The sequence below is a fragment of the Streptopelia decaocto genome (genome assembly GCF_964273445.1).
Source record: "Streptopelia decaocto genome assembly, chromosome: 4".
Taxonomy (NCBI): domain Eukaryota; kingdom Metazoa; phylum Chordata; class Aves; order Columbiformes; family Columbidae; genus Streptopelia; species Streptopelia decaocto.
The window spans coordinates 33,862,760-33,882,936 of record NC_138658.1 but is presented as its reverse complement, the minus strand read 5'-3'; the positions used below and the strand labels follow the sequence as shown (position 1 = coordinate 33,882,936).

Sequence of the window (20,177 nt, the reverse complement as noted above, 5' to 3'; positions counted from 1 at the left end):
CACGAAACATCAAAAACACACTTTTTTTTTCTACTAAATATTCTATATTTAAGTATACAGGCATGCAGTTATTGCTTTTTACTACAGCATTAATAGAATAAATCTGAAGGGTTAAAAAGTACATATGAACATACAAACCACTGAGGAAAAGGGTGCATTAGAGTTTGGTTATGTATACAGCAGAGTTTGGGGCATAGCTAGTCAATAGCGCAGATTTTAGCATGATTTCAAATTAATTTGTTTCTATAATTTGGCATTTTCCCTAGCATAATTTTACATGTTTTCTAGAAACAGTGAGGTTACCAGATAAATGTTGTGGAATGCAATTACAGAAAGACAAAGTTGGAAGGGAGCTCAGTGGAATCTTTTCTAAGCCATTGTCCTGCTCTAAACAGGGACTACACAGACCAAGCTTATTCTTGCTTAGATATTTGTGCTGTCCCTGAAGTTCAGGGACAAACATTTTGGAGAATTCCCAGGTCATCTGTTGCACTGCTTTACATAGTATGAATTTTTTTTCTGATACGTAACTTAAATCTTTCCTGTCAGTGATGGACTAGGGAACAGCTGATTACCTGATACTATCTTACATGTTTGTTATCACATCTCCTGTCACTTTCTTCTTGTCTAGATTAAAGAAACTTGTATCACTTGATCTTTTATCCTAGTTCATGTTTTCTTTTCCTTCTTGCTTTTGCTCTGAATATTCTTTCTTTCTGCCTATATCTTACAAGCACTGGAAAGAAATCTGAAAACTGTATTTCAGATGAGACTTCCCTGGCAGCTCAATAGTTCAGCTTTATGGTGCTGTTCTGAATATATCTGAACGAGATTTGCCTTTTTCATAGCGGGATCACGTTGTCTCCTGTTCAGGTTTTGGTCCCCTGTAATGCTGTTTATTCTATTTCAGGACTTCCGTACTTACAATTTTGCATTTATGCTTTTAATGTTTTACTCCTAAATGTGAGTTTTTTAAGAAAGCTTTCTTAAATTTCTCTTATTAAACATACTTTTCCAATTAATTTTGCCTTTTAGTTGTTGTCTAATCACATATTATGCTTCTGTGCATAATATATATGAAAATATAATGAGGTAACATGAGAGGGGAAATAAATATATAGCTAGTGGAAAATATGTAGAAGTAGAAGTAACACAACTGAACATTAAGAGTATATCAGGACAACATTATGGTTATCAGTACAGAGCTATAAAAGCTAGCTCACAAATTTTAAAACTGGCTTGTTCAAACAGTAAGAATCTTTACAAGGGCAATGTAGTCATAGTCTCTACTGTGCTTTTTGGGTTGTGGCGTGTATGTTACATATAAAGCCAATTTAAATATGAGAAACAATAAAAAATATTTTCTTCACAGTTCTTAAAGTATGGTCAATCTCTAACATGTTTGATGACACTAAGAACTGGTACATGAGGATACAGCGGTGGTTCCTTTCCTGCAAAGCAATGTTTTGTTCAAGGCCTTTCTACCTTCAAGGCTAGGACAAGCTCTGATTTGCAGTGTCTGCTGTACAGGAATGTTGGGTGTGTTCCTTTTATTGTGATATGAAATGAACAGAAACCTGTTGTGGAATGCAATTTAACATGTATACTGAAGGATCAAATGAAAATTGCATGTACTGTAGAAGTCATTTTCATCACCGTTGCCAAATACACTTTCCAGTGGTAATAAACAGTCATTCCTGGTGTTTAAGGTTTGATGAACCTCCTATGAACCTACTGGGATAAGTAAATATTTTCTTAACAACAGCTACCCGTTTCTAACACCTAGAGGGGACTTATAGAACAGTTCTTGCCCTGACTCCAAACACTTGCTGTTGTTCAATGTGGTTAAGCTTTTTATAAGTATTCACATATTTTGAGTAAAATGAGTAATTTAAAAAAAAAAAAGTATCTGCAAACATGATGTCCTTTAATTATGGCTGACCACATCCCCTGTCATAGAGGAATGCACAAAAAGTATTTTCTATTCAGAACAGCAGTACTTATGTTGCCTATCTCTTCCTTATAAACCACTGTCTGTCAAGTAAGAACTGGAGTTTTGTGTACAGAAAAACAATAAAAAATCCTTTTGTAAATCATAAATGTAACAGATGTATAAATTCTGTGTGTGTATACAAATGAAGTTTATAATAATCACGGTTAAATCCATTTGCAAAAAGATTTGAGCAAACGTTCATTTTACTATATCTTATGTGCTCACTGAAGTCTGACTGTAGGAATCTCTTTTTGCATTGACTCATTTGTGCATTTATGCTCTTATATTATTGTCTAATTAAATGATAGTCCTCCTTTTAGATGATAATTTCACATTTTAAGCATAATTCAGATTGTTCTTTTGCAAATTGTTCTCCTTGCTGAAGTAAAAGGTATTCTACATTTCAGCCTCCAACAGATGTGTACACAGGACTTGCCTAGTATCAAAGTTTCAGTGAAAGAAGTCAATCTGTGGTGAGATTCTTTTGCTTCTCCCTTTCTGCTAAAGTTCAGCTAAATTTTGGAGCGAGGGGTCTCTACACTAAATGTGACTTTTGATCTGTACTTATAAAAAAATATTAGGATCTCATTATAAATACTGAGAAGAGAGATTCTTTCTTGCCCCTTCTCAGTATTTGATATGTAATTCTTATTAAGGTTTCCCTTCTAGAGCGGAATTGCAGGTGTAACACAACATTCATCAAAATAAGACGTTCTAGATAATACCATTTAATGGACAAAAATACATCAGTTGCATATATAAAAAAGAAATAATCAGATTAATCCAATAGAATTAAGTGTTGGATATGGTATGTAATGATATTTATGCATCTCTCTTATTGACTCTACACATTTTTCCATTTAAGTTTACATTCACAAAATTAAGGCAAAGTGTTTATTCACAGTAGCATTTGAAAAACACTTCTTACTTGGCTGTCTACTCACACAGGCATTCAAGTATCTTTGGATGTACATGAAAGAATATTTTGGTGCAAAGTGTTGTTACTACTGTTACAAACAGTCATGAAGTACCCTACTGCCTTAATCACAAGCACAAAACAAAAAATAAGTTACATCAAGAGCTTGTAGTTCAAGTACAAAAAGGTGATAGTGGGTATATAAAGAAAGCGATAAAGCACTGAAGTACTGAAGAAGTAGTTTTAGAAGGGTCTCTGTAGAGTTCTCCTTTAGCTCCTCAGTGAGAGCAGCATGAGGAGAAAACAGCAAGGAATCAATTCAGAGTTCTGTCCTGGAAATAGGTATGAGACTGAAGATGGCCTTTAACAATGAGAGGTGGTAGATTAGCGCAGGGTAAACTTTAAATCTCATTAAATACTATGATGAGTAGTTTGTATAGTAAGGAAGAGTTGTACGAAGGTGAGAACAGAATTCCTATTTAGGAAAATACTTTGTGTTTTCAAAATTTAGCATCCAGGAATCAGCAGCAGTCCTGTGTGTTGTTAACCTGCTGCCCTGAGCAGAAGACTGCTGACAATCTCCACTGCAAGTGAGTCAACCAAACTTTTAGCAGGTGCTTATAAAGGACACGCATTCCTTCACATGTTCAACACACTGAAATGATTTATTGCAGATGTTAATTTGTTTAGGACAGTTTTGTGAATATTAAAATGTTGTCAGAATTGGAGGTGATGATTTCTCAGATGTTGGGGCTTTGCTAGCTTTAGCACCATACTGCAAGCAAAAGACACATTCCAGGACTTTCTCCAAACAAAGATTTTATAACATTGGGTGACAGAAACTATACTTCAGTAAATTATTTTGGAACATTGTTTTGCTTATACACAGTCTATTTTTAGGTTGTTTTCAGTAGTTACTTTGTCTGTAGAAACACACACACACACTTTGACTCTTTAAAATGTGTATGTAGGTGTTAGTATTGACCCTGGTTGAATTAGACTAAATGTTTTTTTATTAAGCATTCAAATAATACAAGAAAGAAAAATATGTGCTGGATTTTTAACGTTTTAAAGTTGCAATTATAGTCCTCTTATGCACATGCATGAGGAAAATAAACACCTCATTAGCTTTAAATGTATTGCATATGTTTGGTTTGAGAACGTTGTAATGCTAGTTTCTCTGAAGCTCAGAAATCAAATATTTTGCAGTTACTACGATACAAAGGGTAGACTTACTTTTTCTTATGGCATGTGTATATAGTCGTATGGAGTGGGGAGAGCTCACTGTAAATTTTGGTTAAAGTCTCATTTAGAAGCGGGAGATGTATAAACAAGAAGATAATACTCACTAAAAATTATGGATTTGGAAGTAGTTCCTGTTTAGATATTACTCTGCTACAAGTATACTTTACAGGAACAAAACCGCAGGGATTATTGCTACCTAAAATTAGTTTGCATATCTACAGTAATCTGAAATTAACCAAAAAGACAAGTTGATTGAGGAAAGGACTCTAGATGGAGACTAACATACTGATTTCACTTAAAGACTTTTTATGCCATGAAGATAGTCTATGCCATAGCTTATTCTACACTGTTAGACTTGATTAATTACAGACTGTTTAGTTTTAAATGCACCCTGTACAATTCAGTACATTAGGACATGCTTTCAGAATAAGGCTCTCTGGCCAGTGAGTTGGAGTCATGAGAGGTCTTCTGTTTCTTTGAGTCTTCTGTCTAGAATCTTATAATTCAGTACTATGGCCACAAATTCCTAATGTAAGCAAATATGGTAAAAACCCATGGCAAAGGAAGGCATCAAAACTTGACTCCTTGCAGGTAGCAGGCTCAATCTCCAAGCTGTGTGGGTTCTAGGGTTTGCACGCTTCATGCTTTGAGACCTCTGCAGTTGCCAGATATGCTGGCAACACAGCTTTCAAACAGAATTGTTTACATCTCTTCTCCCCTTAATTAACCAAAACAATAAATCAGTGAATGAAACTTCTTTCCCAAAAGGATATACAAATCACTAGATCATTTTGTAAAAAAACAAATACTTTCTGTAGAGAACAGGAGAGAGAAATTTAGTAATTTTTTAGAGCTTATGAAATCCTGATGAACTCATGTGCGCTGCTTTGTTGAGACTTACCAGACGCACAGAAAAAGTCCATAATTCCATGCAACTGCATTCAATAAAGATAGTTCTCCATGTGTATATATTTGCTAGGAATAGAAAACACTACAACTACCATGATGAAGTGTGTTGACAATAAGGCGTTCCACACAATACAGTACTGTGAGCATTAATTTTCTTTTTGCCTTTAAAGGGAGCTAGTGTGGATTATTGCTGAAGCATGTGGTCACAGGAAAAAGCAAAATGTATTCTAAAACACATATGCACACACATATATGTGTACACATGTGATTATAGATCACTAATTTACTGAGAGAATTAACCAAATCACTGAAGTTTTTAGAAAATGTCTTCCAGAAGTTATTGTTATTGATGCCATCCTCTGAGAGCTTATGAACTTGTTCTAGTTATGTGTCATCTTTGTTTCCACAGAAGCGGTTCTCACACTTATGCCATGTATTTCAAAGGGTGTCAGGGTGAATAGGTTTCGGGCAAAAAGCTGCGTTTTGCCAGGAGAAAGCTGACAATTAGTGGCATCCTGCACTATTTTCATGCTGCGAATTTCTTTGAGATCATCTCTCAGTTGTTTCCAGGCCTTCTCTGTGAACTGCACAGAAACTCTGTTTGAGGGAATATTTAAAACTTAAAAAAAAAATAGATTTTATCTCAAAACTTTAACCTGAGGAAACGAAACGTTAGGCTGCCCCTGACTCTACTTTTACACATCTTTATTCCTATATTTACATGGGTGAGAGGCAAAAGCAGAAAGGCACAAACGCATTCACTTTCCCTTGTGACCTTTCTCCCGTGGGCAGTTAGGGCAAGGAGTGTAGAAATGATGCACATTTTGGGAAGTGATGCTCAAAGTGTGTAACAAAAACCACCTTTGCAAAACCAATTGGTGCAAGCACACGGGTAGTCAGCAAATAAGGTCCTCATTGAGATAAAAGGAAAGACCTTATGTGTATGAAGAGAGGCTGGACAACCTTCAGGTAGGCGGTTGTAGCACAATGTAAGAACAGAACGTTTAGGGAGCCTGTGAAAAGCAGAGAGCTGGAGGCCCAGCAAGGAAAGAAGGGGCTGTCATCCTGCATTCTGGATCTCACATGCAGTAACTAGTCAAATAGAGGAGGGTTGGTGCCCCTACCTGTATGTCATTTGACTGGCATAAGTTAGCCTCCCTGAAGTGAGGTTAGCTGGACAATATGCCTGTTTACTTCAGTGCCAGCGGAGCTTAATTTACCGGGCTACCTACTCAGCAGCTCCGGAGCTCCTGTGTCTGTTGTGCACCCATTCTCACTGCTGCGACAGTAACTTCAGCTGAAGAGGAAGTACTGCAACGGATGGGAACTGCACCGGCCTTCCTGGCTTCCATCTCTGTCACACGCAAGTAAACAGCATTGCCTTATTCCCTGGCTTTGGCAGCCTAAATTTATTATCTGCCTTTGCGGCTTCTTTTTTTTGTTCCTTTGCCGGAGGCACAAAAAGAGGATCTGGAACTTGATTTCTCTGCTCAGGTGGTTGCTCACAGGCCCAACTACAGGTCATCTCCACTTCCTTCTGTGTTGCTACTTGAACAGGATTAATATTCTGCATAACACTGGTGCAGGTTAATGTTTTACAGAGAAGATGTCTTTACAGATGACAGACTTTCACAAATGCATTAGCTTTTTGTACCACATACATGCAAGCAAGTAAAAGTTTGTGCTTTTTCATGTAGGTCAGGATTTCTAGAGGCTTTTCACAGTTATTCGTGTACATACTTACGGGAGAAAAAAGAAAGAGGTAATTGTTATGCGAAGAAGCTTCTGTGTCCTCAGGGCAAACTTGAGAAGAGTTGGATATCTGCTCTCTCTCGTAGCTTCTAATGAACAGGCTTTCTTTATTGTGAGTGTTACAAGAATGTGCATGTACTGTTAGTTTCAAGAGCATGTCTCTAAATCTAAGCAGGACTTGAAGTGTTCCCATATAATAATTAAAAACAACAACAACAGCAACAAAAAAAAAGTTGTAAGGATATTTCATTAAGAAAAATATGTTATTTCTTTCAAAGTACTAATCCCGGTTGCTTTTTGGAGCTGGGTAGATTCTTCTGAGGTTTTCTTTATTACAGAATCCCTTATGATCTGATTAAACCATGCTAATGTTTAATAGTTTCTCCAAACTCTGCCAGCGATGAATGGGTTTTTCACTTATAAACTGCCTAACAATGTTTTCTTCAAGACAAGAAACGAGAAAAATGGGGATTTCTTTTTGTGGGGAGGGAATTATTTTAGACGTATTATTCACTACTTGGTAAGTGTCCGGTCATGCCAAGTATTTGACTCACTTGTTTTTGTTGTTCTAGTCTTAACTCGGGGATTGCGTTATTAAACATGAAATTCCTCATTCCTGGCTGCAGCACACTAACAAAATTACTTCTTGCCTCTCCTTTAACTGGAAGAGGCTAATGTCAGTAGCTTGACAGTCCTATCCTGTGAGAAAGGAGCAAAAAGAAGGCTTTGCTTTGATTGCGATGGTGCTTAAGAGCTGGTCTTGTGCAGATTGTAGATGAGTGCTGTTTTGTTCTGCATTATTTATCCCTGGAGTAGGTTCAGTGCAAGGCAAGAACTGACGGATACTGGCAGAACAGGAAGGGTTATATCATACAGTTTCATGGCCAAAGTTTTACTCTTTATCTCTCTAAAATACTTCTGGATTCTTCAGATAAACCAGTAATGGGTATCTAATAAATGTTTATTGTATTCATACTCTCATAGAACTTGTGAGATCAAGGAATTCCCTTTGTGCTTATTCTACAGATTTGATAAGGCTGTGTTCCAGACCTGCATGCTATGAAATTCCTGGTGCCAGAGTGAATCTAAAAAGATGTGTGTTAGCAGCTGCTGTGCTTTTGGTTGTGATGGCTTAGCTGTTGGAGCTCTGCGCTGTGAATAAGATTGAGGTTAAAGAGAAAGGGAAATGAAAAATATTCTTTTTCAGCAAGATTACTTCTTGTTTATGATGCAGCCACATACACAGTCATGCTGGTGTAGCAAGGAGGTGCTACTGCCGGATGCTTTACACCATGAAGCTGTGGCCTAAATACTGTGCTCAGGATCACACAGGAAATATGTGTCAGAACAAGAAATTAATCACAGGTCTTCAAGTTAGGCTACATATGAAGTCATCCTTTAGGTTTGAGCTTCAGCTAGGTGACTTCAAATCCATTTTTTGCAGGTTTTGTTCAGATTTACTGCTTCACTGATGGTTGCCTTCTTATTCTACTTATAAGAGTGTCCTACGCTTTGAGAAAGAGGGTAGATGGAGTAGCTTTGATTCCTTTAATAGGTCACAACTAACATTGTGAGCACCCTAAAATAAATTCTGCTCCCTAAGTTTATTTTGGGGCACCGTTGTTATGTATAATCTTCAGGGCTGGGTAATTTTGTTAGTCTTTGTATAAGTTAGTCTTTATTTTCTTCTTTTTTTTCCAAGCCCATATCTTAAATTGTTAGTTAAATTTTGTCTGTTTGCCTGTCTTTTACACTTGTAAACACTCTAGGGGATTTTGAGAAGATATTTGTTTTGATAGACTGATGTGCACATATAGAAATAAAATTTTAACAGACCTAATGAAAATTCTATTTCATCCAACACTAATTGTCAATCTTGACTGTTCTGCAGGTCAGCAGAAACCTATGTTTTCTACTCTGGTTTTCATCCTGAATAATTTCAGCTAACAGTAAAGATGCAACAGTTTGGCTCTATCTTGATTTTAAACATGTTTATATTTATTAAAGTAAATTGAAATTGTTTCCTGGGCACAAAAACAAAACACAGAGTGTTCTGTTTATTAGAGGAATCACATTAAAATACAGAACTATTTCATGCATTTTAAAGATCTGTCTTGACAGAAATTAGTCATGCTCAGGTAAAAAAAAATAAAAAAGGTTGTCTCAAGCCTAGAACATTGGTATTAATCAAGGATGTACTGCTATGACAGAAAAAAATATTTACCATCAATTAGTATTTATTGTGGAAAAGCTTAGAGAACATTACTTCCCAGTAAGTGGTCTCTGTCAGGAAAGTTATTCTGAATAGCTGCTGTACCTAAGCAAGCGTCTGCTGTCTTGGTTATGTCTGCCCTGTCAGATAAAGAGATGTCTGTTACATTACAGGTTAGCTGTGTGCTGGCTGACCTCTTAAGGGAGACGTGATATAGCTCTGTGGAGTAAGTCAGGTGATGCCAGCTATAGAATAGACGTACAGTTGTCACAGAGCTACTTCATTGTAAAATCGTCTTCATTTTCTCCATCAACATTACACAGCAGAACAGCTAGAGCTTGTTGGTGGTCCTCCTGTGAGGTTTTCACACCACCATTGGGCAGTGACATTGCACCTCTGAGGCCACGGGCAGAGTAGGAATGTCAAGAGAGCTGCAGATTAAAATCTGAGCACATGGATTTTTATCTGAGATTATTTAATTGGAAGGAATTATAACAGAAGTGATGGACTTGTTATAAAGTGAGAGGAAGCTCCATTTGAGGAGCATTTCAGCATTTTTGAAGTTGCAACTGTGATCTAACATTTCAGAGTTATGCTGAAATTTAGTATTTGCTTGTTCTAAAAGGTATGCACCGTTGGTGAAGCTGAGGTTTAATTTCTTGCCTTGTCATTTCTCCTGTTATCTTCTCTGAGAGTAAAACCTTATTGCAGCTGTAAGCATTGCCTACAGAACACAGAAAAAACTTCAGGAAAGCCAAGTGAAATTACAAATTTTATGAAATTCCAAGATATAATTTTATTCAAAGAAAGGAGTATCATTTATGCTGCCCTGGATGTTCTGTCCAAAAGGTTTAAATTATAAAATGTAGTACCTATTAGCAAGTAAAAGCAACGTAGAGTATAATTTGAATTACCATTTATATTAAATAACTTATTGAACTGAGATTTCATAAAGGTCTTTATGTTATAAATGACAGCACTTATAGCTTTATGACATCAATAATCTTTAATCTTTGGCACATTTTAACTGTCATTTAAATTTACTAAATTAGGAGATTATTGGGAAAAACAATCTTGAGATTTTAACTACTTTATTCTAAAATGTTCATCTTCAAAGTTGTGCAATTTTGCTACTTCAATTACTTTTTCTTCATGTTTTGGTTTGCTGTGAGAATAATTAGAAAGTGATGACAATTTTAATTGTGTTACCATTAAGTGCAATGATTCGCCATAACCTCATGTTTTAACTGAGGTAAATGCCTACTGAATCCAGAAACCAATAAATAGATGGATTAGTTCCTATATATGTGTTGCTAAGTGTGCATGTTCTAAATTATAAATGTGGGAATAGGTTCTAGATGAATGAATTTTCATCTGGAATCCATCTATTTCATTGGCATAAAAAAAAATCCCAGTAAAAGTAAGACACTGAAGTAAATTCTTCAGCTGGAAGCAAAATAGATTTTTTTTTTTTATCAGGTACTAGTTCTACCTTTTGATCCTTACTTTGTTTTTCACAGTAGCAAAATCCTACACCTTCAAACCAGGAAATGTGACCATTACAAATACATCATTGTGGAGAAAAACAGGAAGAAAAAGTTTGGAGTATTTATTTTTTTGACCATCTGAATTATAGTGTCGCAGAACTATTTTGAAACTTGCTGAGTAGCGTGTTTTGCTAAGAGCAAATATTTAAATTACAGACCAGAATCTGTTGTTTTATTGTCATAACCTAATAGATGGGTCAACATGTTATTATTTTTAATGTGGGCAATGGAGAGAAGAGGAAAATAGATATTTTAACTTTTTGAAATCCACATTCATCCAGAATGGGAATCAGCTATTTCACTCAGTCTATGGAAATGATGCTAGATTAGCAAAACAAAAATATGGTAAAAAGTTAATAGTAGCAGCACACTAGATCTACATGTTGTATTATCTTTACAAGACTCCCAGTTAAAAAGCAGCACAAATCATTCTAGTAACTGCATTTCTTGAAGATGAAGAGAGAAAAACCCTTGGACCAATATATAGGAAGGGCGTGGTGGTTACTTTCATTTGCTGCCCTTTTAACCACACACTTAGCTGCATATTTAATAGAATTGAGAATGGGGAAAGGAAAATAAAAATATTGGTATGAAATACAGCTATCATGAGCATATGTATTTTAGAAAACTGCTATTTAGTATGTAGCGTTGCAAAGATTATTTTAGTAATTTTTTTTCCTGCATAACTGTACACTTTCCATCGATTTCCCTGATCATTTTGAAAAAGTAAATTAAATTTATTTGACATTACAGATGGAAAAAAAATCCAGTATTTCTACACTTCACATTACAGTACCAAGAGTGCCATCTTGACACTAACTGGCTGAGAATTTTTAAATATATAAAAATACATATTAATAAATATAAATAAATATATATGTATATGTTGTGCAATACTAACAGGCTCTGTACATGGAAGGGATAAGAAGCATATTAGTTCACTTATTGGAGAAAAATTGAGTCCTTCATTCTTAATATTATGTTATAGGATTCTTGTAGAAAAATTCAGCAAGGAACCTCAGGAGATTTCCAGTGGACAATTCTGAGGTCAGACCATTGCTCAGGGCTTTATAGAGTCAGGTTTTGAAAGCCTCCAATGAGGGACACTGTACAGCCTCTCTGGGAACCTTTTCCAAAACCTGACTGTACTTATAGGAATAAATTTTCCCTAAATCTTATATGGATTACAGTAGTGCCCATGTAAGTTTGAGATTTCTTGTCCTTCCCATCCCATAAATCAGCTTTGCATACAAATCTTTCTTCGTCCTTCTTACATGATCCAGATAAATTGCTCTGGTGTAGCACTGTGGCCAAAATGTCTGTAGTGATGTCTGCCTATATAAAATCCTAAATAAACTTCTGGTGGTTCAGCAGCAGCTTCCTTCTTGGGCTTCCCTTCCTGCCTTTTTTTCTTCTTTGAAAATACAAATCAATGCATAATTTTTAAACGGGTTGCAGAGTGAGCAAAGCCAGAAGTCTGACTTTGCTTGAATTGCCTGTGACTGAGTACCCCTGATCCAGTGAGTCTGTCAGTACGGTTTGTGCTGTGGGAAAGTACGTAGACTTTTTCGGTTCTCAATTTCAGCATCTGAGTATTTTCAGTATCCTTGGGAACATGTTTTTTTTATTTCTGAAGGGAGAAATAATTACAGTAATGCCAGATGTTGTTATTACTCTGTTCATTATTGTTTAAACAGAAACATAATTCTTAGTGCTGTATGAAACACAACTGGTGCCTTTTTTTCATCTACAGATGAGAGCAGGAATATTTGCTATCTTTGTACTAGGGTACGTCCACATTTTACGTTGAAAGACGAGATGACAAAGATTATGGCTAAGTTTCAGAGGAAAAGCAGCATTGGAAATGTATGTTTCCTCAGATTTCTAGGAGGTTACAGTAATTGCCTGTAATGGGGCCGTATTTTCAAATCATTCTCTGTTCTATTTCTAAAGTCTTGTCCATCATTCAGTGGACTTCTTCAAAGAGCAGGTACAGCGGCATGCTATCTTCAAGGCTAGGAATGTAAGAAGTGGGAAATCTGTCTAGTGGAAGTTTGTTTACAATTATCGCTGAAGAATAATTAGGTACTTTTTGATTCTTGCCATTTGTCTTATTAGGTAAACTGTACATTGGAAACAAGCTAGCCACTTATAAACTTTCCCAGCTCCATAACTTCATAAAGTATAGCACTTCATCAAAGCAGATCCATTAACCCTCTGACTGGTGCCCTTCTCTTCTCTTGGCTTTGATTGCAGCACCACACAGAAGCACCGAGCCCATCATTGCTCCCCCCATCAGCTTTACCGCTGGATGTATTAAACAATGCCGTTGCTGGATTTAGCACTGTGGAAGAACTCATCCGGTACCTTGAACCAGATCGCTGGCAATTGGATTTGGAAGATTTGTACAGACCAACGTGGCAACTTCTTGGAAAGGCATATATTCATGGGAGGAAATCAAGAGGTAAATTACTCTTCTGTCCAGCCTTGCAAGGGAGGATGTTAGAAATACAGCAGAGAACGTTGTTGTTAGCTATTCTCACCATTATCTTATCTGAAAAAAGGACAATAACTAAACTCAAAACTTAAAGGAATTTAGCAGGATAAAGTAACAAGTGTGGGTGGGGGGAATAGAAGCAGACAGAGTATTTTTCTGTAGGGAACCTGGGAGATCTTTATTTCCACAAGGTAGCAGAGCATTGTGGGTGGGTAACATAATCTGACTTTGTAGCTTTCTTTTTTATGGAGAGCAAAAGCTTTATTTTTCATTTGGGATAGGTAATTTCTTACATTTACTGTATCATGTAAATGATTAGTCTGTTTCTTTAGAATTGTTCTGGTCTTTATACCATATGAATTGAGAGCAATTAGCTAAATATTCCTCTTCCATGACACCTCATGAAATCCCTGTGTCCATATCCAGTTTTGTGACCCAGTCGTCAACTTAGTCAGATATAAAGTAGCCTATGTACTTCAAGACTTGTGGAGCTATTTCTTGTTCAGCAAGTCATTTTATTCCATCTACGTTTGACATTAATGAATTTTCTACCGCATATTATCCAGATACTGCCCACTATTTCATGTTTATGGATTCCATGCAGTCAATACCACCTTCCTTGCTCACCATAACTGAATAGACTCCTTTGTTGACAAGTGTAAACTAGATTATCATCTGATGAGCAAAAAAAGGGAGGAACTAAAACCTTTCATGACTCCATTTTCAGTTTTTGACAGCTAATTCTTGGATCAGGATCTAAAAATTGACCCTTCTACCCTATCTGTATTGCTACAGTTATGCACACAGCAACTAAATAAAGAGTCAAAGAGGAGGAAATATCTTTAAAATCTTTCATCAATGGAGCACGCCTTGCGGGTAGTCATTTAAGACTTTCCTAATGAAAGAGATTCAGTATTTGCCAAATTTATGCATAAGCATACAGTAGATGGGAGAAAAACAGAATGTAATTTGTGAAACCTTACATAAACTAAAATGGAGACATTGGATAACATCTATACAGACAAAAGCAACTCCATACAAGATATATCTTAGAAAGAAACTAGCACAGTAAATCTTTTAAAGACTTCTAATTAGATGCTGAAATAGATTTTTCCACTGAATAAACATATCACGGTATTGCCACATTTGTCTCTGAGAGACCACCCTCAGACTGTATTACTGAGTGTGTAATCTAATAGTCTGAGGTGGAAAATATGTCCAGTTGAGATGACATGGTATTAACTGTTAGGTGTACTCAATAGATAGGGAAAGCAAACTTTTTAAAAATGTTATTCCTTCTAGTAGCATCTTTACTCTATTTAAAAACCTTTATACAAAATGTTTGGGAGAAGTGCATGCCCCAACATGTTTGTTTTTTTCCAAACTCTTTGATTCTATAATTAGATCAGTTTTATTTTTGCAATATTTCAGTTTAAAGGCTAAATTACTCTCTTGCTTTCACAGACAAACATTAGTTTGCATCTAGATTAAATGAAAATGTAATTAAAAGTGTAACTTACTTTATATAGAGAAAAGTATTGTCCTTTACTCCCACTTAATAATTCATATGAAAAGGACTATATTTAGACAACCTAAATTCCACAGTACTTCTGTGTCTGATGTTTTCCCTGGATAAAATGCTTCCAAAAACTTGTAGCCAGGAAAGAAGAAACGTCAAGTTCAGAGGCTTTGATCTCTAAATAGAGTCCTAAATTCTTTTATACTATTAAACATACTTAAAAATAAAATATATTTTGCTGTGCAAAAAAAAATGATCCCATTGCTTCCCACAGAAATCTATGCATAATCATTAGACCATATTCTGACATCTGCTTAAGAAGAAGAGTAACAATCCAACCACAGTCCTTAGTAGATGCTCTTCTCATATTGTTATGTGACTTTTTGTTTGGTTGTATTTTTTATTCCTCATTTGGGGTTTTGTAACAGCCCTGTCCTATTGCAGGAACCATTAAGTAACTCTCAGGAGCATGTCCAAGGTGCTTAAGAATGAAAACCAACCTGCTGGTATCTGTGCCCACACAAAAGTGCCCCAACCAGAATTTAACTTTTGTTGATGCTGAGAGCAGCATTCAGCTGGAAAAAATGTCTGGGAAAGAGGGTTTCCCATGGTACTCAATACACATCCAAGAAGCTTCATTGCCAATTGCAGAACACAGTTACTTTTAGGCTAGTGTGAACATGGATTACTTCAGTTGTAAGTGCCAGTGAAGGAACACTTTTGAAATGGACTTTACTGTAGATCTACCTGCATCTATTTTTTTTTTTTTATCCCTCTTTTCCTTATTTTATTTTAGTGTTTCCCATTCATTTGTTACTACAGAGCCTTCCATTCCTTCTGAGCTAGTGCTAGACAAAAGAACTTTGACTGTTGTGTCAAACATGATACATGAGTGGAAGCCAAGTTGAAGGAGTGTTTAAATGTTCACATTATAACAGGTACTGTAACTCAGTGCACTTGGGAAATCCACATAACCTTTTATTGTGGTTAAGTAAACACTTTTAAGGGAATATATACATTCTCTCATCTAGCTTCATGCCCACAGTGTGTTAAAATAAATTTTGGACAGACAGATACTCTTTGAAAAAATAACAGCTTCATTCACACACTTCAAAGAAGTGATTATATAAGCACTAGATAAATTTGCCACAGACCTTTTAATGAAGTTGAATTACATAAGGCAGGGCAAGGGTTCATTGTGAGGTATAATAGCAATATACCTTAGTACACTGTAAAGCATGGAAACAAAACATGACATTTTTCATCTCTCCTGAAGCCTGTCGTAACAGTAACGCCCACTCAAAGATATCTGTTAAGAGCTGATTGTGTGTTCTTCCACAGAATGTTTTCAAAATTTGGGTCTGCCGGTCTGATTTCCGATTTTGTGAAAAAATGTGTAATACACTTGCTGCTTGTTTTAGTGCATTGCCCTTTCCTCTGTGTCATAACTACAGCAAGTATCAGGAAATGGATCTGTCCCTCAGCTGCTGCCAGTAAGCCGGAGGCAGCTGAGGAGCACCAGGCCCCACAGGCAGCTCTCCCGCTGGTGGGTGGGCTGGCTGGACCAGACATCCATGCCCAGCTCCCCTTTTCCACTTCTGATGGTGAAGGGCTGAGCAGCAATTGTGTTAGGATGCATAAGCTCAGCTTCTTGACATTAAGTAAACCAAGCATGTCAGCCTCTGTAGAAACCTACCAGTAGGAAGTACTAGCAGAACTAGCATTACTCTCTTTGTGTTTTAGGCATTTTATTCTCATTCAGACAGTTAACTTATTATATGTTTGAAAACGTAACAGAAGCACTCGATTCCTGATTGATGAAGGTAGGCATGTCCACCCTCCAAATGACTCAGCCCAGAGCTATTTATTAGCTGATCAAAAGAGTTTAAGTAATTTCTAATTTCTCACAGTGAATCTCTCCCCTGGATGTTTTGTCTCTCTTTTCCTTTGCTCCCTTCTCAGCTTTCCCCAAGGAATGCTCTTTCATTGTGGGAGGCAGGCTGGCGTCCTATCAGTAACTTTATTGGAGTTATTACACACTCCTTGCTTTTAAAAATCAGATTGTTTATTTAGGAGCCTGTGTTAACCTGATAGTGATGGAATGAAGAGCCTCAGCTTGGCATTCACTGTAAATGCAAGCACAGAAAAGGCTTCAGTGTCTTTACCTGACCTTTCACAACAATAAACCCTTACTTATGGATGACAGTGTATGGATATGGTCTGCAAAGGAAATCTTTGAAGAAACATGGAATGAAATTGCTACACAAAGATCTGCTCATGTGACAGTACTAGTGAGCATTTCTACTAGAGAAATGCATCTTCTAAATTATTTTTATTTCCTAGGTGTTTAAACAGAATTGAGAGGTATTATCTTGCCTTGATAGGCTGAAGTTCTCCTCAGTGACCTCTAGAGGCTTTTAACCTAGTCAATAGTGGGGAAAAAAGTTCTTCCTAGAGCGTGATTCAGATCAGGAACATATTTTAGCTTTAAACAAACTGCTAGCAATAACTATAACGTATTTGTCAAGTAATATCAGTGCACTAGGAGTTTTTTCCTTGTTTCTTCTTGATTTAGCTCAAAAACAGGTAGTTTAAAGCTCTTTGCTGCTTTGCTCAAGACCTCTACTTCAGTAATCTCAGCCATAGTATCACAGGGTTTTTTTGTTTGTTTGTTTGTTTGTTTTTAACCAGATAAACTGCCCCTGTGAATTAACCATTATTTCTGTTCCTTGATGATGGTAGGTTTGGAGAGAAACAGTTCAGACAAAAGATCCCAGATTCTGATCATTAGAGTCTGGCTTTTCTAAAATAAATTAAATTACACTACTTTTCACCAAAGAAAAATATATATTAATTTTTTCACTAAACCAATCCCATTTTTTTCAGTCTTAATAGACTCTTTCAATGCCTGTGTTTTCTTAACTATGTACCTAAGGTGAACCTAAAGGAGCTTTGCCCTGTTTCAGATCTGTTCATGAGCTTGCTGTTCAACCATTGGCATAGTGAAGCTTTAGTGTGATACAGTGGAACCAGTTTATAGGGAAACTGGTGCCAAGTATTAATACCTTCAACTTGCACTTCAAGTTAGGTGCTTATAAGGAGGAGCTGTATTTTATTTAAGACATATCAAGTGAAAACAAAACGCAGAATAGCAACAGAAATTCATGTATATGCTGCTTTGAAGGAAAAAGGGAAAAACTGAGTGTACCAATAGTTATATAGATACACATGCTTGTGGACTTACTTGTCTGTACAGTATTCACTGATGATGAATAACTTCTTGAAGTTAGTAGTCCATAGAAGTGAGCTCTTCTTAGATATAAATGGTTTGATCCTTTCATATATTTACATTACCCTGTGAAGAAGTTTGAATGCTTTATGCAAATGAATTTAAAAATGTGTTTTGAGGTTTGCAGGATTCTTAATTACTGTGTGAGTTTCTTCAATCCAAAATTATTATAGAATAGCAACACTAGAGCTCAGAGTATGAGCGTGAACAAAGGGAACTCCATTAGGGTTGACTTGATGAAACATTCATTGGAACAAAATAGCCAAAGCTTGTTTGTTTAATTTGAATCAATTCTTCCAGGGTTATAAAATAACTGGTGAATACTCCTGTACAACAATCATTCAATTTAGTTGTCATGGTATTCATCTAACTGCAGTATTATACTTGTGTGCTGAACCTGCACCACCTGCACAAAAATGAACTTTCCTCAAGGGTTCTGCATTGCTGAAGTTGGTTTACCACAATGAAGTTGGATTATGAATCAGAAAAGCACCACTTTGTTTGTCTCTGCAGTGGTCGATCTCAACCTCCTCAAGGAGGAGGTGCGGCTCTATAGTTGTACTCCTCGCAACTTCTCCGTGTCACTGAGGGAGGAGCTGAAGCGAACTGACACCATCTTCTGGCCATTGTGTCTTCTGGTCAAACGCTGTGGTGGAAACTGTGCCTGTTGTCATCAGAGTTGCAATGAGTGCCAGTGTGTACCAACAAAAGTCACCAAAAAATATCATGAGGTATGCCCTTTTTTTTACATTTGTATGTTTGGAAATAGCAAAAGCCAATCAAGGAATTTATTTCTACTATAGGAATAAACCAATGTTAATGTTTTAAAATTTTATGTAGTACACTTACAGCATTTTTTTAACCATTTTAATGAGGTGTTACATTAAAAAAATGTAATACCTTCCTTGTTACAGTATTCTTCTGTTGAACTGTTAAGTCATTCCTGAGGTATTTGTTTACTGGTGCAGTTCAGACACGTCACAACTACACCTCCTTCATCAGCTTTCTCTAGTGGTAGAAGTGAACTTTATGAAGGAACAGATATCTGTCCATTTCTGTTGTTATAAATCTGTACCTAAATTACTTATGATATAATGATTTAATGATTCTATTTGGTTAACTGTAGCATTAGCCCTTAAATAAAATTAAGTAGAAATACAAATCTGCAAGACACTCTTCTTTGAAAAAAGCAAGTACTTGTTCAAAGTTTTTAATCAAATTCATACAGGGCTTCAGAGAAAAGCAGATATAATAATTAGTGGGTGGAATAAATGAAGAAATTCAGCTGAGGAAAACCTATTTCTTTTAATAGGTTTTCTGTCATCCAGTGTGTTTCCAGTGGAATCTAGCTCATAGTCAAGGTGTGTGGTGATGCACTTGCTGTTTTCTTGATGCTTGTCTTCTCCTTCAGGTTCTTCAGCTGAAGCCGAGGATTGGCATCCGAGGATTGCATAAATCATTGACAGATGTACCCTTGGAACACCATGAGGAGTGTGACTGTGTGTGCAAAGGGAATACTGAAGGATAAAAATTATTTAATTGTGCTGTTTTCTTTCAAAGCACATTCAATCAATGGCTGATTCTATTATGGGGCTTGTGCATTATCTCCTTCTGTAATCTCAGTTGTTTGCTTTGGGGATCTTCCGTCTTCAAGATTCACAGTGAGCTCTAAAAAGAGGAGAAGCCAAACTGGGATTATATGTTGTGTGACAGCTCTGTTTGGAGGCCCAGTGAAAGGATGGGAGAAAGGCATCAATGAGGGATTTAAAATATATGTATTGGTTTTGTTCCCCACAGTTTTATTGACAATACATGGATCTATAATTTAGGAGTAAAAATAAAGTTAGAAGGCTCTCTTCATGGAGACTTGATCCTGCTGGCTGTCGCATTTCTACAGCTCCAGTACATCTGGCCTCTGGTTGAAAACACCTGAAATCTTCCTTTCTGTGTTCAACTACTCCTAGGTACTCTAAATTGAAGCATTCTCTGTTGTACAAACTTGGGGTAAAAGAGACTGTCTTGTTCCAAATCAAACTTAATTTCTCTAATGCTGGTAGGAAGGACTGGATTTTTCCATATGCTCTAGTAAAGCTCCTGCCTTTTAGAAAGAAGACTGGACAATAACGTGAGCTAAGGAAGCAAATATTGAAAAGAACAGCGCCTTTTTTCTTACTACTATGGCTGATGATTTTTTGTTTGTTTGTTTGTTATTTTTTATCGTGTACATTTTTATACTCTCCTTTTGACAATATAACTATTTGCTTTTCTAAACTTGTTAAATATATCTATTTTTACCAA

General features: G+C 36.4%; 1 protein-coding gene across 1 annotated transcript in view; it reads left to right on the top strand.

Annotated features, from left to right (window-relative positions):
* Positions 1 to 19,629, top strand: part of PDGFC (platelet derived growth factor C) — a 129,340-nt gene extending 109,711 nt beyond the window's left edge. Inside the window, exons 4-6 of the mRNA XM_082051341.1 lie at positions 12,831 to 13,038; positions 18,393 to 18,610; positions 19,291 to 19,629. Coding sequence (XP_081907467.1) covers positions 12,831 to 13,038; positions 18,393 to 18,610; positions 19,291 to 19,407 — 543 coding nt within the window. The 3' untranslated portion in view covers positions 19,408 to 19,629. The remainder of the gene's footprint in view (positions 1 to 12,830; positions 13,039 to 18,392; positions 18,611 to 19,290) is intronic.
* Positions 19,630 to 20,177: the final 548 nt, after the last annotated feature.